The sequence below is a fragment of the Trachinotus anak genome, unplaced genomic scaffold, assembly GCF_046630095.1.
Source record: "Trachinotus anak isolate AG129_WGS33_773 ecotype Australia unplaced genomic scaffold, CSIRO_AGI_Tana_v1 ptg000010l, whole genome shotgun sequence".
In the NCBI taxonomy this organism is placed as follows: Eukaryota; Metazoa; Chordata; class Actinopteri; order Carangiformes; family Carangidae; genus Trachinotus; species Trachinotus anak.
In genome coordinates this window covers 19,781,336-19,798,320 of record NW_027273861.1, presented here as the reverse complement: position 1 = coordinate 19,798,320, position 16,985 = coordinate 19,781,336, and the positions used below count along the sequence as shown (strand labels likewise).

Genomic DNA, 16,985 nt, shown 5'->3' with positions numbered 1-16,985 from the left:
AACCGATGAACTGCCAAATTACTTAAACCTTGTACGAGGCTCTCAAAAGTGAATATTTAGATGTTCTCTTAGATAGTCTATGATAGTAAAATGAGTATCTTTAAGTTTTTATTATTTGATCAGAAAAAACATGACATTTGAAGTTGTTATTATAGGCTCAGAAAAATTGTGATGGATGGTTTTTCTATATTTTCTGACGCTTTTAAAAAATTGTCGAATAAAGGTAGAATTACCACCACTAACAAACAAACCCCTCTCAAAACTGCATAAACTTATATCCTCCAATGACAAAGAACCTGATATGACATGAACCTCATATTCCAATAAACAAATGGGGAAAAGACCTCATCTTCAGCATGTCCACAAAAATACTAACACAAGGCTAATACAATATAAGATCATTCAAAGAACACACATATGACGCACGTAATGTGAATAACTGAATCAGACATATGCACTTATTTTACACAACTGAAGACATCCTCCATGCACTCTGGCTCTGACCACCAATGCAACATTTCAAGGAGGAGGTAACCACAACAGTGTCCCTACTGCTCAGCTGTTGCATTCCATTGTCCCTGTCTGTGCTCAGTCAGCAACCTGGACATACTCAACTCAGGCTCAAAAAAAAAAAATCCCAATACCTGTACTTGTAGCAGTAACTATCGCCAGGAAAACAATGCTACTGAAGTGGGTCAACAGCTCACAATGGTTAGATCTACCAACACAACAGATATCAACAGACAAACAATCAGCTTTACAAAAAGAACAACTTGAATAATTCAATAAAATATATTCAACAATTCTCAGCTCTATTCTGCTGCCAGTGAGCTCATGCCACAAGTATACACATTAAACATACCGGCAATTGGAAAGAAGTGCGTTCGCGTAGATGTGTTATTATATATTTTATGTATAATTAGGGCTGAATAATTAATTAAAATATTATTGAAATCGCAATATGGCAAAAGTGCAAGATCCAAATCACCGGAGCTGCAATTTTTTTTGAATAAGGTTAATTGTGTCACAACATACCATAAATGAAGCACTGTGTTGCTACAGAGATGCCCGGCCTACACGCCGTATTCTCCAGCTGTGAGGAACATGCTTATTTGGTACAGGCCCCAGCAACAATCACAAAACCATTTTTATTCATTTATTTTCCAGTGAAAGTGAAAAGCAAAAATGACCATTCCCACTATAATCATGACTCATATCACAATTACAATATATGACAAAATAATCACGATTTGTTGTTGTTGTTTTTGCAAATGGTTTAGCCGTATGTAACAACATCATCCTGCAACACTCCTCTGAAATGTATCTAAACCCAAACAGAAGTTTGTTCTTCTTTCTCTTTGTTGCTGTTGTTGGTTTCTCTTTATTGCCTGTCTGTGCCTTATACTGTGTTTTGTAAGCTAATATCATCACTTGTTCCAACCGGTCGAGGCAGACGGCCGCCCACCCTGAGCCCGGTTCTGTTGGAGGTTTCTTCCTGTTAAAGGGGAGTTTTTCCTTCCCCCCTGTCGCCAAGCGCTTTCTCTGTGTGGGAACTGTTGGATTTTTCTCTGTAACAAAGTAAGGTCTTGACCTTGCCCTGTAAAGTGCCTCCAGATAATGTATGTTATGATTCGGCGCTATACAAATAAAATTGAATTGAAATTGAATTGAACTTGTTACATGTCTATGTCCATACTGCACACCCATATATGGGATATGTGTGCACTAAAAAAATGAGAGAGGGGGGAAGAAAACTTTATCAATAGGTCAGTAGTGAAAATGTTAGATGTTGCCTTGCTGTACACTTGTCTCAACTCGTCTTTATTCTCCACACACACACACACGGATCATGCGGTACAGAAAGTGAACTACTTTCATTCTCCCAGCACTCCTCAACACTGACCATCCTCCTCTTTGTTGTCACGCACTGCAAACTTCTGACTGAGCAACCTACCTGCCCCCCCCCCCCCCCCGCACATACCTGAGTGCTGTTCCCGCGGGAGGGGGGGGGGGGTTATGTTCTTCATGGGAAAGTTGACGGAGCGTCCTGCACATGTGAACGCTGCATTTAAGAAGGTGTGTGGAGGAGGCGAAGCAGCTGCTGAGGAGCGAGGACGGGAGTCAGCACATTTTCCTCACAAGTGACTGGACTGAATGGAGCACTAGTGGTGAGTCTTTGCATTTTTTTTTGTAATTTACTGATATATATATATATATATATATATATATATATATAACTCACTTTACTTAAATGAAAAATAGTGTGGCAGGAGAGGACATACTTCAATTCAGCCTTACTTTTGTTGTAGCAATATCCCACTTTGTGATTTTTGCAAAATCAAGGGAATACAAAGGCAAAAAGGGACAAAAACAAACAAACAAACAAACAAAAAAAAAAAAAACAAGATGCAGCTAATCCACAAGCATAGTGTGGGCAAAAGTTTCAATCAGAATTTTTTTTTTTTAATAAATATTCAATTCAATGATCCCCTAAAACTACCAGGAGTTATTGTGTACTGTAAATTAATTTAGGGTAGTGTTTTGTCATTACTAAACAAGAACTTATAACTAAATATGAATTGTCTGTCAACAACCAATATGAGCATCTTTCTGGTCTGGTGCAGAAATTGGTGAAAACAAATCAGGAAAGCGCGGTATAATAAGTAATACAAGTAATAAGTTGTAATAAGTTGTAGTCAAGGAAGAATTAGTGACTACAATTAAGTTTAGGGAAAGATAATGGGTTTGGTTAAAAGTAAGCATTAACTGCACATGGCTGATAGCATTGTTTCCCTTTGGTTGTTGGAAGGAGATGAAACTTGAACCCTGACCTGCAGTGTCAGAGTCAAATGCTTTGTGTGTTCATCCATTCGCTGCTCAAGTCTTTCGCAGTGGTGTGAGTATGTCAGACTGTATGAAGCTTTGGTACTAAACCTGATCATAGGTTACTGTATTGTTTTTTGAATAAGAAACCAGTGCTGTTATTTTACTAAGAAAAGAACTATTTTCTTCGTGACAGGAAGCAACAATTTTAATGTAAATGTTAAACATTACCCTAAGGTTTGTGGCATGTCAACATTTTTCAGTAATAATCTATAGTTTCCTGTAGATTTAGTTGTTCACTTCCTAGTGTATGTTTCCTACATACAGGACCCAGGACGTTATCGAGTCGTTCTCATCAGCAGCTTCTGTGCAGAGTAAAGTTAAAGGTTGCCTGCAAAGCTTTTGACCCTTGTATCACTAACTGACAGTGTTTTTATGAGCAGGTCAACCTTTTATTTGAAGGCACGCCAAAATGGAAGAGACGCAATACTGCAGCCAGTTTCACACTATGGCACAAACTGAGAAACAAAACCACTGCACCAGCAAAGGCAGGGAAGAATAAGACTGCGTTGTTGACAGCCATTAAAACATTTTGAAATAAACTTTGTAGATGTTTTGTGAGGAAAGAAAAGCATTTGTTAGACTGTGTGTTAGACTTCAGTGTGACACTAAATGCATTTTGGTGAGAAACTCTGTGTGTCAGTGTTTACAGGAAACCAAGACTAGACACTTTTAAAGGTCTAAAACAGTGTTTATATGTCTGTTTTATTTGTATCATGTATCATATTGATGGGCACAAAAATGTAGCAATGCCATATCAAAAGCAATAAAAAAGAGGAAAGAAACAAACAAACAAAAAATAATGGCTTTGCTAATGTTTTATGACAAAGGAAATGCACTCAGCAGATCTAGAAAACTGTTACAATGTCTTCCCAGACATTGTCTAATCGACTTATCCAAGAGTTCAATTCTCTGGGGAAATTAAATTGTGTAACAAGTGAACATTCAGTTATATCATAACATTCTTTTTGAAAGTGAACATTACAGTTATCGCCTACAGTATGTATATGCTTGTGTCATGTGTCTCCATCAATCGTATGGTCATTAATTGACTGTAATTCACTCTGATAGATCCACCAAACATCTGAATTCACCTATACACCGATACTCCGAGACGAAGGGCATCAAAGTAAAAATAATGGAAGAGCAGTCTGCCAGTGAACCATCCAGATCAGGCTTCGTCCTGGCTGACTACGCTGTCTTTGCCACCATGTTGTTGGTCTCTATGGCCATAGGACTCTTCCAGGCCCTGAAGAAGAGGCCAGGCAACGCTAGTGTTGATGACTTCTTCACCGGTGGTCGGAGCATGCCAGCCGTGCCCGTCGGGCTGTCGCTCTGTGCCAGTTTTATGTCAGCAGTTCAGGTTCTGGGTGTTCCCTCTGAGGCTTCCCGCTATGGCTTTAAATTCCTCTACATGTGCCTCGGACAAAGCATCAACTCCCTGCTGACAGCTTACATCTTCCTGCCAGTTTTCTTTCGACTGGGAATCACCAGCACCAATCAGGTCTTAATGAGCTTCCAGTTATTATCGTGGAGCATAATGTAAACAAAGTGACTGAATATGACAGAAAGTCAGAGAAAGTATGGATGTAATTATTTCTTGTGGTGTGTTTTCTCATTGATGTTTAATAGCTCAAATGATTAAGAAGAAATATTTTCACTTTCTTTTGAGATGACAACATTATTAGTCAATGATCGTGAATTTAGTATACAGCTTTTAAAGCTTACTAATTGATATAGTTTTTTTTAATCAAATGTTTATAAGGAAGGGCTACAAATTTGGCAAATATTTGTCAAAATGACATATTAATACTAAAAAAAAAATATGTTGTTGGCTGCAGTTTGTTATTATTTTACAATGTAGTCGGTGAAAGTCAACCACCATTTTTATTTAGTCAGAATCTGATAATCCTGAACAAGTTACATTTCAGTTTTATGTGAACTGTTTGCAAAGTTCAAACGATTTCAGTCTGTAGAATTTTCAGAGGAACAGGAACATTTTTATTTGTTTTTGAAGGCAGTGGTTGTAGATTTTTGGACCACACCAGCAGAATTAAAGAAGAGAGAATGGGCTGATTTGAGAGTTTAAACAAACTAACATAAAATAATTAAGTATGAAAAGAGACACCGTAAGAGTAGGTAGGCTATTTCTAACCAATTATAGTGTAGAAATAGGACCAGGATGTCTCTGACAAAATGTTGAAATGCACCTGTGGGTCATCAAATGAGGTGAATATAAGAGGTGAGGAGGGATGAGGGATGTGTGCAGAGATTCTCTGATGTGTTATAACTCCAGCCGTCTGCCTGTCACAGTATCTGAAGATGAGATTTGGCAGAGGGATGCAGCTGCTGGGGAGTGTCCAGTTTCTTGTGGCGACGGTAAGACAGACGTTGCTGTGTTCCCTGTTACTCAATATTGTTGAGTTCAAAGTTTTCGTTTTCGTTTTCACAACTTCTCTAATGCAAATAATTTCTAGGGCTCAGACTCAGACTCCAGGCAGCCAGTTCTTTAATTAGCACAAAAAATGAGTTGAACTTTTTACCCCCTGCAGTTTGTCCTTGATTTCCTTGTTCTTTCCCTTTTCTCAGCTGCTTTACACAGGGATTGTCATCTATGCACCAGCCTTGATCCTCAACCAAGGTAAGAGAGATCACCTGATGCCCTGCTGTCTAATGGGATCTTGTCATTCATCTGGCATTATGATTATAATTCCCACAATTCTTTGATGTTTCATCCATCACTCACAAAAGAAACATGCTTTACTCCATGAATTCACAACTTTATCAGTGGGTTTACTCAAATATTTCTTCCATTTGTACACCCAACACCAAGATCTGAACACAAGGAAATAAAAAGCCCTTTATCATTAGATTTTCTTCTTGTCAGTATCAACGCTAGTACCAAGGTAACAAAAGAATTAACCTTTTGCTGAGAACAGGATGTGTGAAGTGAACTGAAGGGAAATATGAACTAAAGAAATATTTATTCTATTTAAATACTGATTCATCTCAAAACAGTGAGAATGAACATTTAAGAAACATTCAAGAAAAATGATCAAAATTACAGAAATATATGTTTGAGGTAATATAGAAATATTGTTACCATTACATAGTTTACCAGAAGGCATTAACAAGTTTATTTTTCAACCATAAAATCCACCATTTAGTAGATATGTTGGTCACATTCTTTCACATGTAATCCTATTTTTAAACTCTCAAATATCAATATTAGCCTCAGTATTCGTTGTTCATTGTGACTGGCACAGACCACCTTTCTCATGACATTCGTTTAGTTTTGTGTCCTCAAGTGCAGTATAGAATATTTTTTTTTACCTATGCACAAGGGATTTACAGGAAAACAGGTAAGTACTGGACAAGGTGTGCTGCAACAAATTTGCTCTTCCTCTGTGGCATGGTGTGGGTATGACCACCTCCACATGAACATCAGTAACACCAAGGAGCTGGTGCTGAGAAGCACCCAAAAGATAGTAAATAAAAAATAAATAGTGATGGTGAATTAACTGGAGTGGATGGACAACAGTGAGGCCCTGTATGGAGAAGGACAGAGCAGACTGTTCTCTCTTCGGAGGCTCAAGAGACCAACAGAGTTAACAAGCTGGTGAGAAAGGCCAGCTCTGTTGTTGGACTAAAACTGGACAGTCTGGAAGCAGTGGTGGAGAGGAAGATGAGGGAAGAAATCCCATCCTGGAAAACCCCTCCCATTATGAGCTGTGGAAGATGGGAGAGATCTTCCCCAAGTCAAAGATGGAGCGATTCAGGATCCTGCCCTTTACCATGCCACCTCGCACTACATGTGCTCTACATTTGGACAGTGTAAATGTCATATCCTTTTATGCTACCTGTGGTGTTCTTTCCGCAGTTGTTGTTGTTACTGTATTGTATTTTAACTGGACTGTATTTTTATTGTACTGTATTGATTGTCACACAAGATAGACGCAGGACACAAGATATACTTTATTCACGATTATGTTGTGCTCAAGGTTAATGCTGACTGGGGTAATATATATAAAAATATATTTTTACAAATTGCGTCTGTATATATGTTTGTTACTTTAACACCTTAAGTATGCAACAGCAAAGATTATTACATTGTATAACATATGTCTAAATGATCACCATAAACCATACAGGCTTTGCAAACTACAGTTCACTTTTCATCTACGGGTTTTTAGGACCTCTGCAGGGAGGACCAAAGCAAACAGAGATTAGTGTCACTGTCAGTGTTTAATTAAAGGGAGAGTCCATGTGAATAAACACTGTAAGAAAAATGTTTCTTTTCGTAATTCTTTTTTTTTTTTTTTTTGTATTTCAGCTACTGGACTCAATATCTGGGTGTCTTTGCTTTCTACTGGGATCATTTGCACCCTGTACACCACAGTGGTAAGAGCATATTTTCCTCCATCTATTCCAGACAGCATGAACAATATTAACTTCATTAACTGGCTTCTGTCAAGACTCCTGTGTTCATGTAGAATTGCATATTGTCAGGGTGCAGCACGTCTCACAGATGAATGTTCACTCTAGCCAGTGAAGATTTAGCAGTGTATGCCAGCAGTAATGTCAGGGTTACTGTGTCCACTACGTGAGTCTAGCAGAGTTTCATCATTGTTACACTGATAGACGTCTAGTAATGCCACAGTTGGATGTGGTGGTTGATGTTTACTTGTCTCACTTGGCTTCCTCCCAGGAAGATAATCAAATTTTGTTGTTGCCAAGACGACTGAGAGCACTAAATCTTATCAAATTTTTAGGTTGGTCTCTCATAAACCTTAACTTGTGTCCATGTATTATTTCGGCCTGGGGTTTTGGTGTTGTTTCTTGAGCGCTCTCAGAGAGCTGACATTATGATATTACTCAGATTATGTTTCTGTGGTAACCTTTAACTTATCATTTCCTGTTTTATTTGAAATTCATACTGTTGTGTCCGTGGTTTTTTTTTTCCCACCCTTGTTTGTTTCCCACCTGCTTGATTACCTGCCCCAACTAGCTTCACCTGTGCCCTGTTACCTTTACCTTCCTTGTGTTTTTGGCCTCTGTGTCTCCCTCACTCTTGGTCAGATTGTCTAAGTTCCTGGTTGTGTTTCCCACATGTTCAACCCTGTTTTTGTTATATGATAAATGAATAAAATCAACATTAATTATTTTGGTTTTTAGTTTCTTCCTGGCAGCAAGTCATAGTTTTATTGCACTCATTACTAGTTTTATCACAGTAACTTCATGACAATACAAATGCAGCTTCACTAGTTATCAACTGTGCTATGTTTCTTGTGGAAAAGCCATATTTATAGTTGCCTTTAGTCTCACCTGGTTAAATGTACCAAATTTAATATAGGAAACCCTCCAGATTTTAATTGAACCATTCCAAATATATGAAATGTGAATTTTCCTTAACACCAGATTTCCATGTTGGCAGTACATCTCGTCTCATAGCAAAAGAAGTCATACATCATGGCCTTATTTTGGTTTTAGTCTCAGTAGTTGTCTTGCATTTGCCTAAGCATCTTTCTGTCTCCCTGTCTGTCTCTTCCATCATGTGTTTGTAACAGGGTGGCATGAAAGCTGTGATCTGGACTGATGTGTTCCAGATCATCGTCATGTTGTCTGGCTTTGTGGCCATTTTCATCCAAGGCACCGTCCTGGTTGGCAGTCCTTCATTGGTGCTGGAGATCGCCAAGAATGGATCACGCATTAATTTTAATGAGTAACAGCATTTTGATTTCAACGCATAGATATATGATAACCACACATTTTTGTATGAGCACAAAAAGATGCTCAAGTCTTATAATGTTGTCACAGCCTGACTACAGTTCCTCCACAGTAATATCAAGAACCCTTTGATTGACATTATTTCAGAGTATGCTAATGGTTGCTTCTGGGTTCACTTACTGCATAAAATTACACTATACATTTAGTTGAGCATAAAATTTAATTCTTGTCCAATGAAACAGACAAAAATAATCTAAACTCAAGGTTAACTTGATTTCAGTAGTACTGGTCCTGGAACTGGTTTCTAAAGTTTATATGTAAATTGCTGGTGTTTCCCTGGAAAGAAGCAGTAAAAAGTGGAGTGTCACTGATTTGTTCCATATTGTTTTCCACCAGTTTTGATGTTGACCCGCGGCGGCGGTATACCTTCTGGAGCCTCTCCGTCGGGGGTGCATTTGTTTGGCTGTCCATGTACAGCGTAAACCAAGCTCAAGTGCAACGGTACATCTCCTGCAGAACGGAGAGAGACGCCCAGTGGTGAGAGGAGATTTGTTTGTCATTTATATTAAAGTTCTAGCACTTTAAGATCTACTACACCAGGTGTAGTAGACCAGGTTTAGACATTTGAACAGCTACTTCCAAAACTGTCATTGACTGCATTTATTTAACAAACTGCAGAAAAATATAAATCTAGAATCTGTGGAGTCATTTAAAAAGGGACATTTTAAGTTTGCTGTCCCAGATCTAAGAGGCACCATCAGCTGCCTGTCACTAAAAGATGTGTGGAGAACACCTTTCTGTTTAGACATTTTGAGGCTTGGTTTTTGGCTGATCACAAGTGAAATAACAGGCTGTGAGACCTATCTATCAAGCAAGCACAGCCCCAAACAAACAAATATCAAAATTAAAATGACTAAGACACAAATAAGCAAAATTAACCATCAAGCCACAAGCATGGGTGTAGACATTCTTGCAGGTGAGATACACTAATGTTAAAAAATGTTGTTAACGGCACAGATTTTCAGACAACCTCTCCAGGGAGACATTCATAGTGTTACACATGGTTGTACGGTTGAAATGTGCTGCAAACAGTGTGAAGTCTGATTGTCAGTTTCAGAAAGTTACAGAAATGGTTGGACCCTGCCCATTTGACGACGGAAAGGTGTTGCAAGAGGGGGTTTCTGATGCTATCTGACCATCTGGCATGCAATCCAGCTGGAGTTGCTTATACATCATGAATGTAACATTAAAACGCATTGCCTCTCTTACATGGTTTTATGGGATATGTTTTGCTGCCTTTGCAAATACCAGTGAAGTCGGATGTCATGCTATCGTCCCATTGTTTCACAGCAGGATTCTGATATAATAGATGCTGATATATTCGAACATATTTATAATACAAAATTACTGGACACAAGCTGCATCTTAGGCGTAACCCTCTACTCTGACAGGTAGTATTGGACTAAACACACAATAATCCGGACACATGTCTAGAGAGCAACAGTATTCCTTCCAAAAACTATAAGAGACATGCTCTTTTCCCTATCACTGTGTTTGGATAGAAGATTGCTTGTTTAATTACACAGGTATCAACATCTTCTTTGTTTTCAGTTGACATTATTAATTTATCTTTCCGCCAACGGCATGTGCAGACTGTCTGCTTTGAATTCAGAAGAATGTCACTCACAAAGTGAAATATAATATTATTGCTTTGTTCCACATTAGGTAATTGTAGCCTCATTGTCTAACTGTCATTAGACAACGAGACTTTTTATACTATCAGGTCACATTTGTGCTGCAGTGAGTCATCAGACATTTGATATCTTGGATTCAGTGTTGATATTCACCTTCTATGAATGTTTATTCACTGCTGACTTTAGAGGAAGGACATGGTTGGAGTTTAAGTCATGCCACCCTCCATTTTGACTATGAACAAATGTTAAGAGGAATTTATGGACATCAAATATCTCCCTGGTGATGCTGACAACTCCTTATGTTGACTGTCAAGGTTTTTCAAGGCATCAATAAGTATCTAACGATGTGTCAGCTCTTCACCAAACTGCTTGAACTGATTTTATGATTACAGACCCATCGTCAGGCAAATCTGAAGTTGTACTTTTCCCAGGTAACTGTGTAAATAGTGGAAATGCAAAACACCAGCGGTAAACTCACTAAAATTATATTTGCTTTTGATTGTAGGGCCCTGTTTGTGAACCAAGTGGGTCTATGCTTCATTGTGAGCAGTGCAGCAACCTGCGGTATTGTCATGTTTGCATATTACATCAACTGCGATCCACTGAAGTCTGGAGAAATATCTGCTCCTGATCTGGTAATCATGACACTCCTGAAAAAAATATTCATATTGATCCATGGGTAGCAGGCGACACAGTGTGAGGTCCAACTGCTGCAGAGTTTGAAAGCCATTTTGATTATTGATATAATGTATTGATGTTACAGTTAAGTAATATTGTTTAATAAATTTCTGACTTTAAATTAGAGTGTTACTTCACATTTCAGATGGCTCTTTACCAAGCTGTCGCTTTGATGCGATTACAGATGTAAACAGGATAAAAATAGTTATATTTTATTGGTGACAAGGACTTTGATCAAGAGATCAAATTCCTTATTTAGTTTTTTTTCAATGAAGAGCAACAGAAATTATCATTATAAATCTTTCTAACACTGATATTCACTTTTCTACTTCTCTGACTGGTCTGATGAAGTATATGCCATACTTTGTGCTGGACATATTCAGAGGTCTCCCAGGCTTTCCAGGTCTTTTCCTTGCCTGCGCATACAGCGGGACTCTGAGGTATTTGAATCTTAGTTTCTATAAACGTAACCCCATTGTGTGACTAGATGGTGATTTGCTGTATTTTTCTTTCAACAAATCTCCATTGCTCCACTGTTGTCTATAGACAGTGTTACTCTGGGTGGCATGTTTCTTCATATTTGTCAACAGCTCCACAGACTAATATTGTCAATCACTTTCACAGTCTTGGGAAACAAGTTCCCATGAGGCAGAGACCACTGTGACACTTGGGAACATAGTTCATGTTGTAAACAATCGCCCTTTTTTTTCTTTACTTGTTCATTTTGAACAAAGTTAACATTAGAAAATGAAGCTCTGTACCTTGGTGTAGGGATGTTTTTACCACACAATTATCCACTTTTTCCATTTGGATACTGTGTATTACTGCCAGTTTATTTGAACCAACCTAAAGAAAGTCTGTAACACTCTGGGCCTCAGGTGTCCCATCCATCACTGCATCTATATTCTGTACCGGATGGGATTTCTGAGCACTGACCACAGCTGCACAGCCAGATTACTGGTAAAAGTGGTAAATGTCTTTTTACAGCACAGCATCCACAAGTATCAACGCCATGGCTGCAGTAACCATGGATGATCTGCTGCTACCTCATCTGGTTCACATGACCCAGAAGAAACTGATCCTTGTTTCGAAAGGACTGTGTAGGTTGATTTATTCTTGAAACCACTTTCGTCATCATGACATAAGGCAGAAAACTGCCACTTACACTGGCACCAGCTTTGTTATCTTACTGTCACCTCATCATATTTCATAATTCACCTCCTAGTAGCTAAAACCACTTCCAGTATTTTGGGTCCCAGGTGAATGCTAAAGCTTGTATTTTGCACAGTGCTACTTCATTACCACAATGTTCACTCTTTTCTCTTTGTCTTTAAGCTTTCCTGTATGGAGTTGGTTGTATCACCGTAGCTGCTCTCTCCTCCCTCCTGGACTTGGGAGTTCTGCAGGTGTAAAACCTAAATACTACCATATTATATAACATTTAATCTATCATGCAACCCCCAGTCAAAAAATGCGGCATTACAAGAGCTTTAAAAGGAACGCAATCCTGAAAGTAGCTTAGGAAATTATGAAATATTGAATAATGAATGGAATAATGGAGTTTTGTTGGTTGTTAAGAAAGCATCATACAAACTGGGTCTTTATTTAATTTTCATCACATCAAAAATTATACCAGATGAATTAAAGATATCCAAAAGCAAGGTTTTGTAGATATAATGGGCTAATGAGCAGTAGTGCAGACTGAACGGCACTACAAGATTTAAGAAGTAATCTTGTATCTAAGCAGAGTGTTTGAATGCTTTCCCAGCACTTCCTTTGTCCTCTCTCCTCAGGGATCATTCACTGTCATGGGAGTAGTCAGCGGTCCATTGCTGGGCGTATTCATTTTGGGGATGTTTTTTCCAGCAACAAACAGGGTGGTGAGTGGAAGTGGTGATCCAGTTTTCCAGATGAACACATTAGAACTGTTCACAGTGTATACACCTTAAATTCTTAGCATTTGCTTTGGGGTGCAGTCTTTTTGAAAATAAGAAACAATAAACAACAATGAAAACTGAATTACTTGGTGGAAAGGTTGGATATTTTCCTTGAAACTAAACCTCTTGCATGAGTAAGACTTCCCAACAAATGCATATAAAGATTCATCCAACCATGTATTACAATAGTATCTATCTCTTATTATCACTCTGGATTGGATGAGTCTTATCTTTAGTGGTTGATGTAAAAAAAAAGTAAAATTGCGTTGGATCTTGCTTTCAGATCTTCAGATTTAATTCCAACTCAACAAGTCTCTACCCTCCCTCTGTTATGGCCACGGGCTACATAGCTGCAATAAACGGCTACAAACGTTGATTTTGTTGAAAATAAAAAAAAAATAAAAAAAATTGGACTTAAACTACAAATTAGTTGCTGATTTTTTTAGACGTTAGATTCATTTAAATATACTCACTTGAATTCCTCCACTTTGTGTTATTCCAGTTATACCGTGGTGTCATTGTGAACATTTCTGTAAAATTTCTTCCTCATTCGATCATGTGGACCTTGTGTTAGAAGATCACGCCATTGCCAGTATTAGGAAAGTTTAGTACTTTTCCTGATAGTCACACTATTGTCTGTTGAGTTTGTAGCCTCTTTATTTGTTAATATCACTTCCTGATATGAGGAGGTCACTGTCTAAATGCAAATACAACCATTTAAAATCATTAACTTAACACTTCCTTGAGACAACCTTCAGAACACTGAGTGCATGATGGGGCAGATCAGCAGGAATGTCACACTTAACAAACATGAGCCCCCACACCTTTGACTCAGCACCTTTGTTTTGTCCTGTTAACCAGTCAGTCTTTCCTGAGTGGTCTGTGTTATCACCAAGAACTTTATGACTGCTTTCGCTGACTGTGATTTTATGTTAGGTGCAAGACTACAGTAGAACAAAGATAATTTTTTATGACACAAAGTTTTTTTCTTTTTTTTTTATTTTGATAGAAAGTTGGAACATTTTATAAGAACTTAACTTCAAACGTTGTGTCTCATTTTGCATCAACTCTAGTCTAATTTCTTTTAGAACAATTTACTTTAAGAAATGTTTCTATTTATGGAGCCTTTACACATCACTTAATGCCGGGAAAACCAACTCATGTTCGCTCAACAACGTCTTAGTTGATGGCTGATTGGTGTGGATTGTCAGGGCCCTGACACTATGTTATTCTTTTAACCATTTCATTGTCTTTATCTGTGCTTCAGGGGGCATATGCAGGAACATTAGTGGGCTTTTGTGTCTCTATGTGGCTGGCTGTCGGTTCGACTCTTTACCCACCCAGTGAGGAGACGATGGGTGTCTTGCCCAGCTACGCAGGCGAGTGTGAACCTGGCAACATCACTCTGAACAGCAGCCCTAATGAGGAACAGCACTCCATCTCCTCCCCGCTTCACCCCAATAACCAGGGGTCAGTGAGTTCAGCAGCTTCCACTGGCACAGAACTGTGCTTTTGTTCGCTCCTGTGGCTTAGACTGGTTTATACTGTAGGTATTTATTGAAGGAGACCAGTTCTGATCATCCCAGTTTGTGCTAGAAGAATAAAAATTAAAAATGGGATCGATTCCTCAGTCAGTGTGGTGCCATTTAAAATGGTGTGGTGTATTGGAGCATTTGTGTGTTATTTAGTCTGGTTGTTGAGTTTAATTGAGTATAATACAGTCTTAGCTTGGTTTTGTTGTCTTTAGTTGACTTTTATTTTTATATAGTAGTGTATAGTAGGTTGGTCACTTGATTGATGATAGATGAACCAAAGAACTACAGAAATATGAAAATGACTTTTAAAAATGCTAAGGTATTTTCTTTACTTTTCCAAAACTAGGGGCCTGCAGAACTTCTACTCCATGTCCTACCTCTACTTTGGTGCCATGGCATCTAGTTCAGTTGTACTAGCTGGGCTGATAGTGAGTTATGCAACAGGTAAGAAGATCAAGATTAATGAGTAAGCTGAGCTACACTTGTGTTTGGTTGAAGTGAAAACTGCTCATTCACGATGACATATTCTTAACTGCAGCTTGAATTGTAGTCATACTACTACTTCTAACTACACTGAGATGCCAGTACAATATACCTGCCATCCAATTAAAATTTGTACAGTTCTATTTTCATTGAGCCTATACTTGAGAATTGTGATTCAATTCTGGAGCCATTAGTGATGATGAAATTGCATTACAATGTATTTCAAATGAACAGGTTGTGTTGTTTCTCTCTACACACAGGGCCAACAAAGAGGAATCATATTAAAGAGGGTTTATTGTGGTGGGACCTGAGCAGGAAGCAAGTGGAGGTCCCATCAGAGCGCAGGGTAAGTGCCATATTAAAAGCTATGAACTTATGTTTTGTTAAATTTGTGTTTCTGAATGTTTATTGTGTTTATTGGTACTTGGGAGGAAGTAGGATAAATGGATGAACTGAAAAATGTATTTCTTTAATTTGTCTTTTTATTATCTTGGGTTTGTTTCCTTATGGAAATAAGGTCCTACGTGGGATTACATTTCTGCAAGGAGTTTTGCGTGTTTTCCTCACTTACTGCTGATTTACCTCAGAAGCTCTGTCTTTCTTCCCCAGTCTAAGTCAGGCAGTTCACATGTGGATTTTAAATGAGGGGGGTTTTCTCCAAAATATTAAATATCCATTTTCCATTATCCATGTCATTCATAAGAAAATGTCTTGTTAATGCTGCATTAAATGTATAATGTGCTTCACTTTCATGCCAGCATTTTAAGCTCTGAATGTGAACGTGTTGGCTGTCTGTGTTTGTTCTAAGACTGGAACAAGGTCCAGGATGCTTCCCTGTTTTGTGCACAGTGCATGCTTGGATACGCTGCAGCCACCTGTCAACCTGAATAGGAATAACAGGGTAAAGAAATTAACGAAAAGTAATTAACGAATAAATTATGTTCTTCGACTGTAACTTAATGAACCAACTTCATACACTTATGCAAATGAGAGACATCATAGTCCTAGTTGTCTCTTGGCACCTTCATTATGAATATAATGCAATGTACTGCAGATGTATGTATGTAGCATGACATAAAAAACAACTCTTACAGCGTAACCTCACATCCAAGTCTGTCTGTTACCTCCACAGTGTAAAAGCTTTAATAGGAAAGCATATATTTATAAGTATAGTCTACGTCTGACAGTGTGAAATCAGGAATGTGTTGAGGATTCATATTTCAAAATCAAAATGCATAAACAGATGTATGTGCAAGGGATGTTTGTTACTGTGCAGTACGTGTGTGTCAGAGCACCTCTGTGTCCATCCTTTTTTTTTTTTTTTTTTATTTATCATCTGGAAAATATAATTTTCCTCTTTTTTTGCAGAGAGACAAGGTGAAAGTTAAACCACAGCTTATGCCTTTGAGGAACCTGCACAAAGATGATGAGAATGAAAAACAGCTGACAGAGGATGAGAATATTCAGTCCCCGCTCAGAGTGTAGATGCTGGACAACTGAAGAACACCAATGACAGTGGAAACTCCTCTCTTGTAATCATTTATAGTACTTGTCTATTTTTTTTTTGTTCAATTCAACACTTTACTTCTGCCCCACATTTGGAGCTATCTTCATAATGTATGTTTTAACACGTGGCTGAATAAAGAGGCCCTTTATTATTGTGCTAAGGAACATATGGGCTGTATTCAAATACCCTCAGGTATTATTTGAATTCCTTTAATGATGAAAGGTTCTTTCATCAGGACAATCATTCTGGTATGTTCAATATTTGCGCCAATGCACACCTGTTCCTGTTCGGCTGATGTTTATAGATATGTGACAGGCAGCCTGAGGTTAAAGTGAGTCTGGTCTGTGCATGTGTCGTCTTTCCTTGTTCTCCACTCTGGGATCATATTTTTACATCATATTTGTTAATGAAATTAATCTAAAGCATCCTCTTTGAGCCCTCTTTGTGACTCAGGTAGAAATATTTGCTAGCACAACACCTATAAATGGGAGATCTCCTAGCCAGTTATGGCTTTCCACATTAAAACATAATAAAGCTATAA

The 16,985-nt window shown here is 38.2% G+C and overlaps 1 protein-coding gene across 3 annotated transcripts; it reads left to right on the top strand.

Annotated features, from left to right (window-relative positions):
- The first annotated feature begins 2,027 nt into the window (after positions 1–2,027).
- On the top strand, positions 2,028–16,630 carry slc5a5 (solute carrier family 5 member 5). 3 transcript variants are annotated; one of them, XM_071485983.1, is made up of 17 exons: positions 2,028–2,168; positions 3,955–4,387; positions 5,197–5,262; positions 5,473–5,524; positions 7,217–7,284; positions 8,451–8,605; positions 9,007–9,147; positions 10,810–10,939; positions 11,334–11,422; positions 11,970–12,082; positions 12,318–12,388; positions 12,776–12,862; positions 14,187–14,389; positions 14,801–14,898; positions 15,198–15,283; positions 15,746–15,838; positions 16,306–16,630. In XM_071485983.1, the coding sequence occupies exons 2-17, from the start codon at positions 4,022–4,024 to the stop codon at positions 16,420–16,422; spliced, it is 1,935 nt and encodes a 644-aa protein (XP_071342084.1). In that variant the 5' UTR covers positions 2,028–2,168; positions 3,955–4,021; the 3' UTR covers positions 16,423–16,630. The 3 variants fall into 3 exon arrangements, with proteins under 3 accessions (XP_071342084.1, XP_071342085.1, XP_071342086.1); XM_071485984.1 differs by having other exon boundaries at positions 15,746–15,857; positions 16,306–16,470; XM_071485985.1 differs by lacking the exon at positions 15,746–15,838.
- Positions 16,631–16,985: the final 355 nt, after the last annotated feature.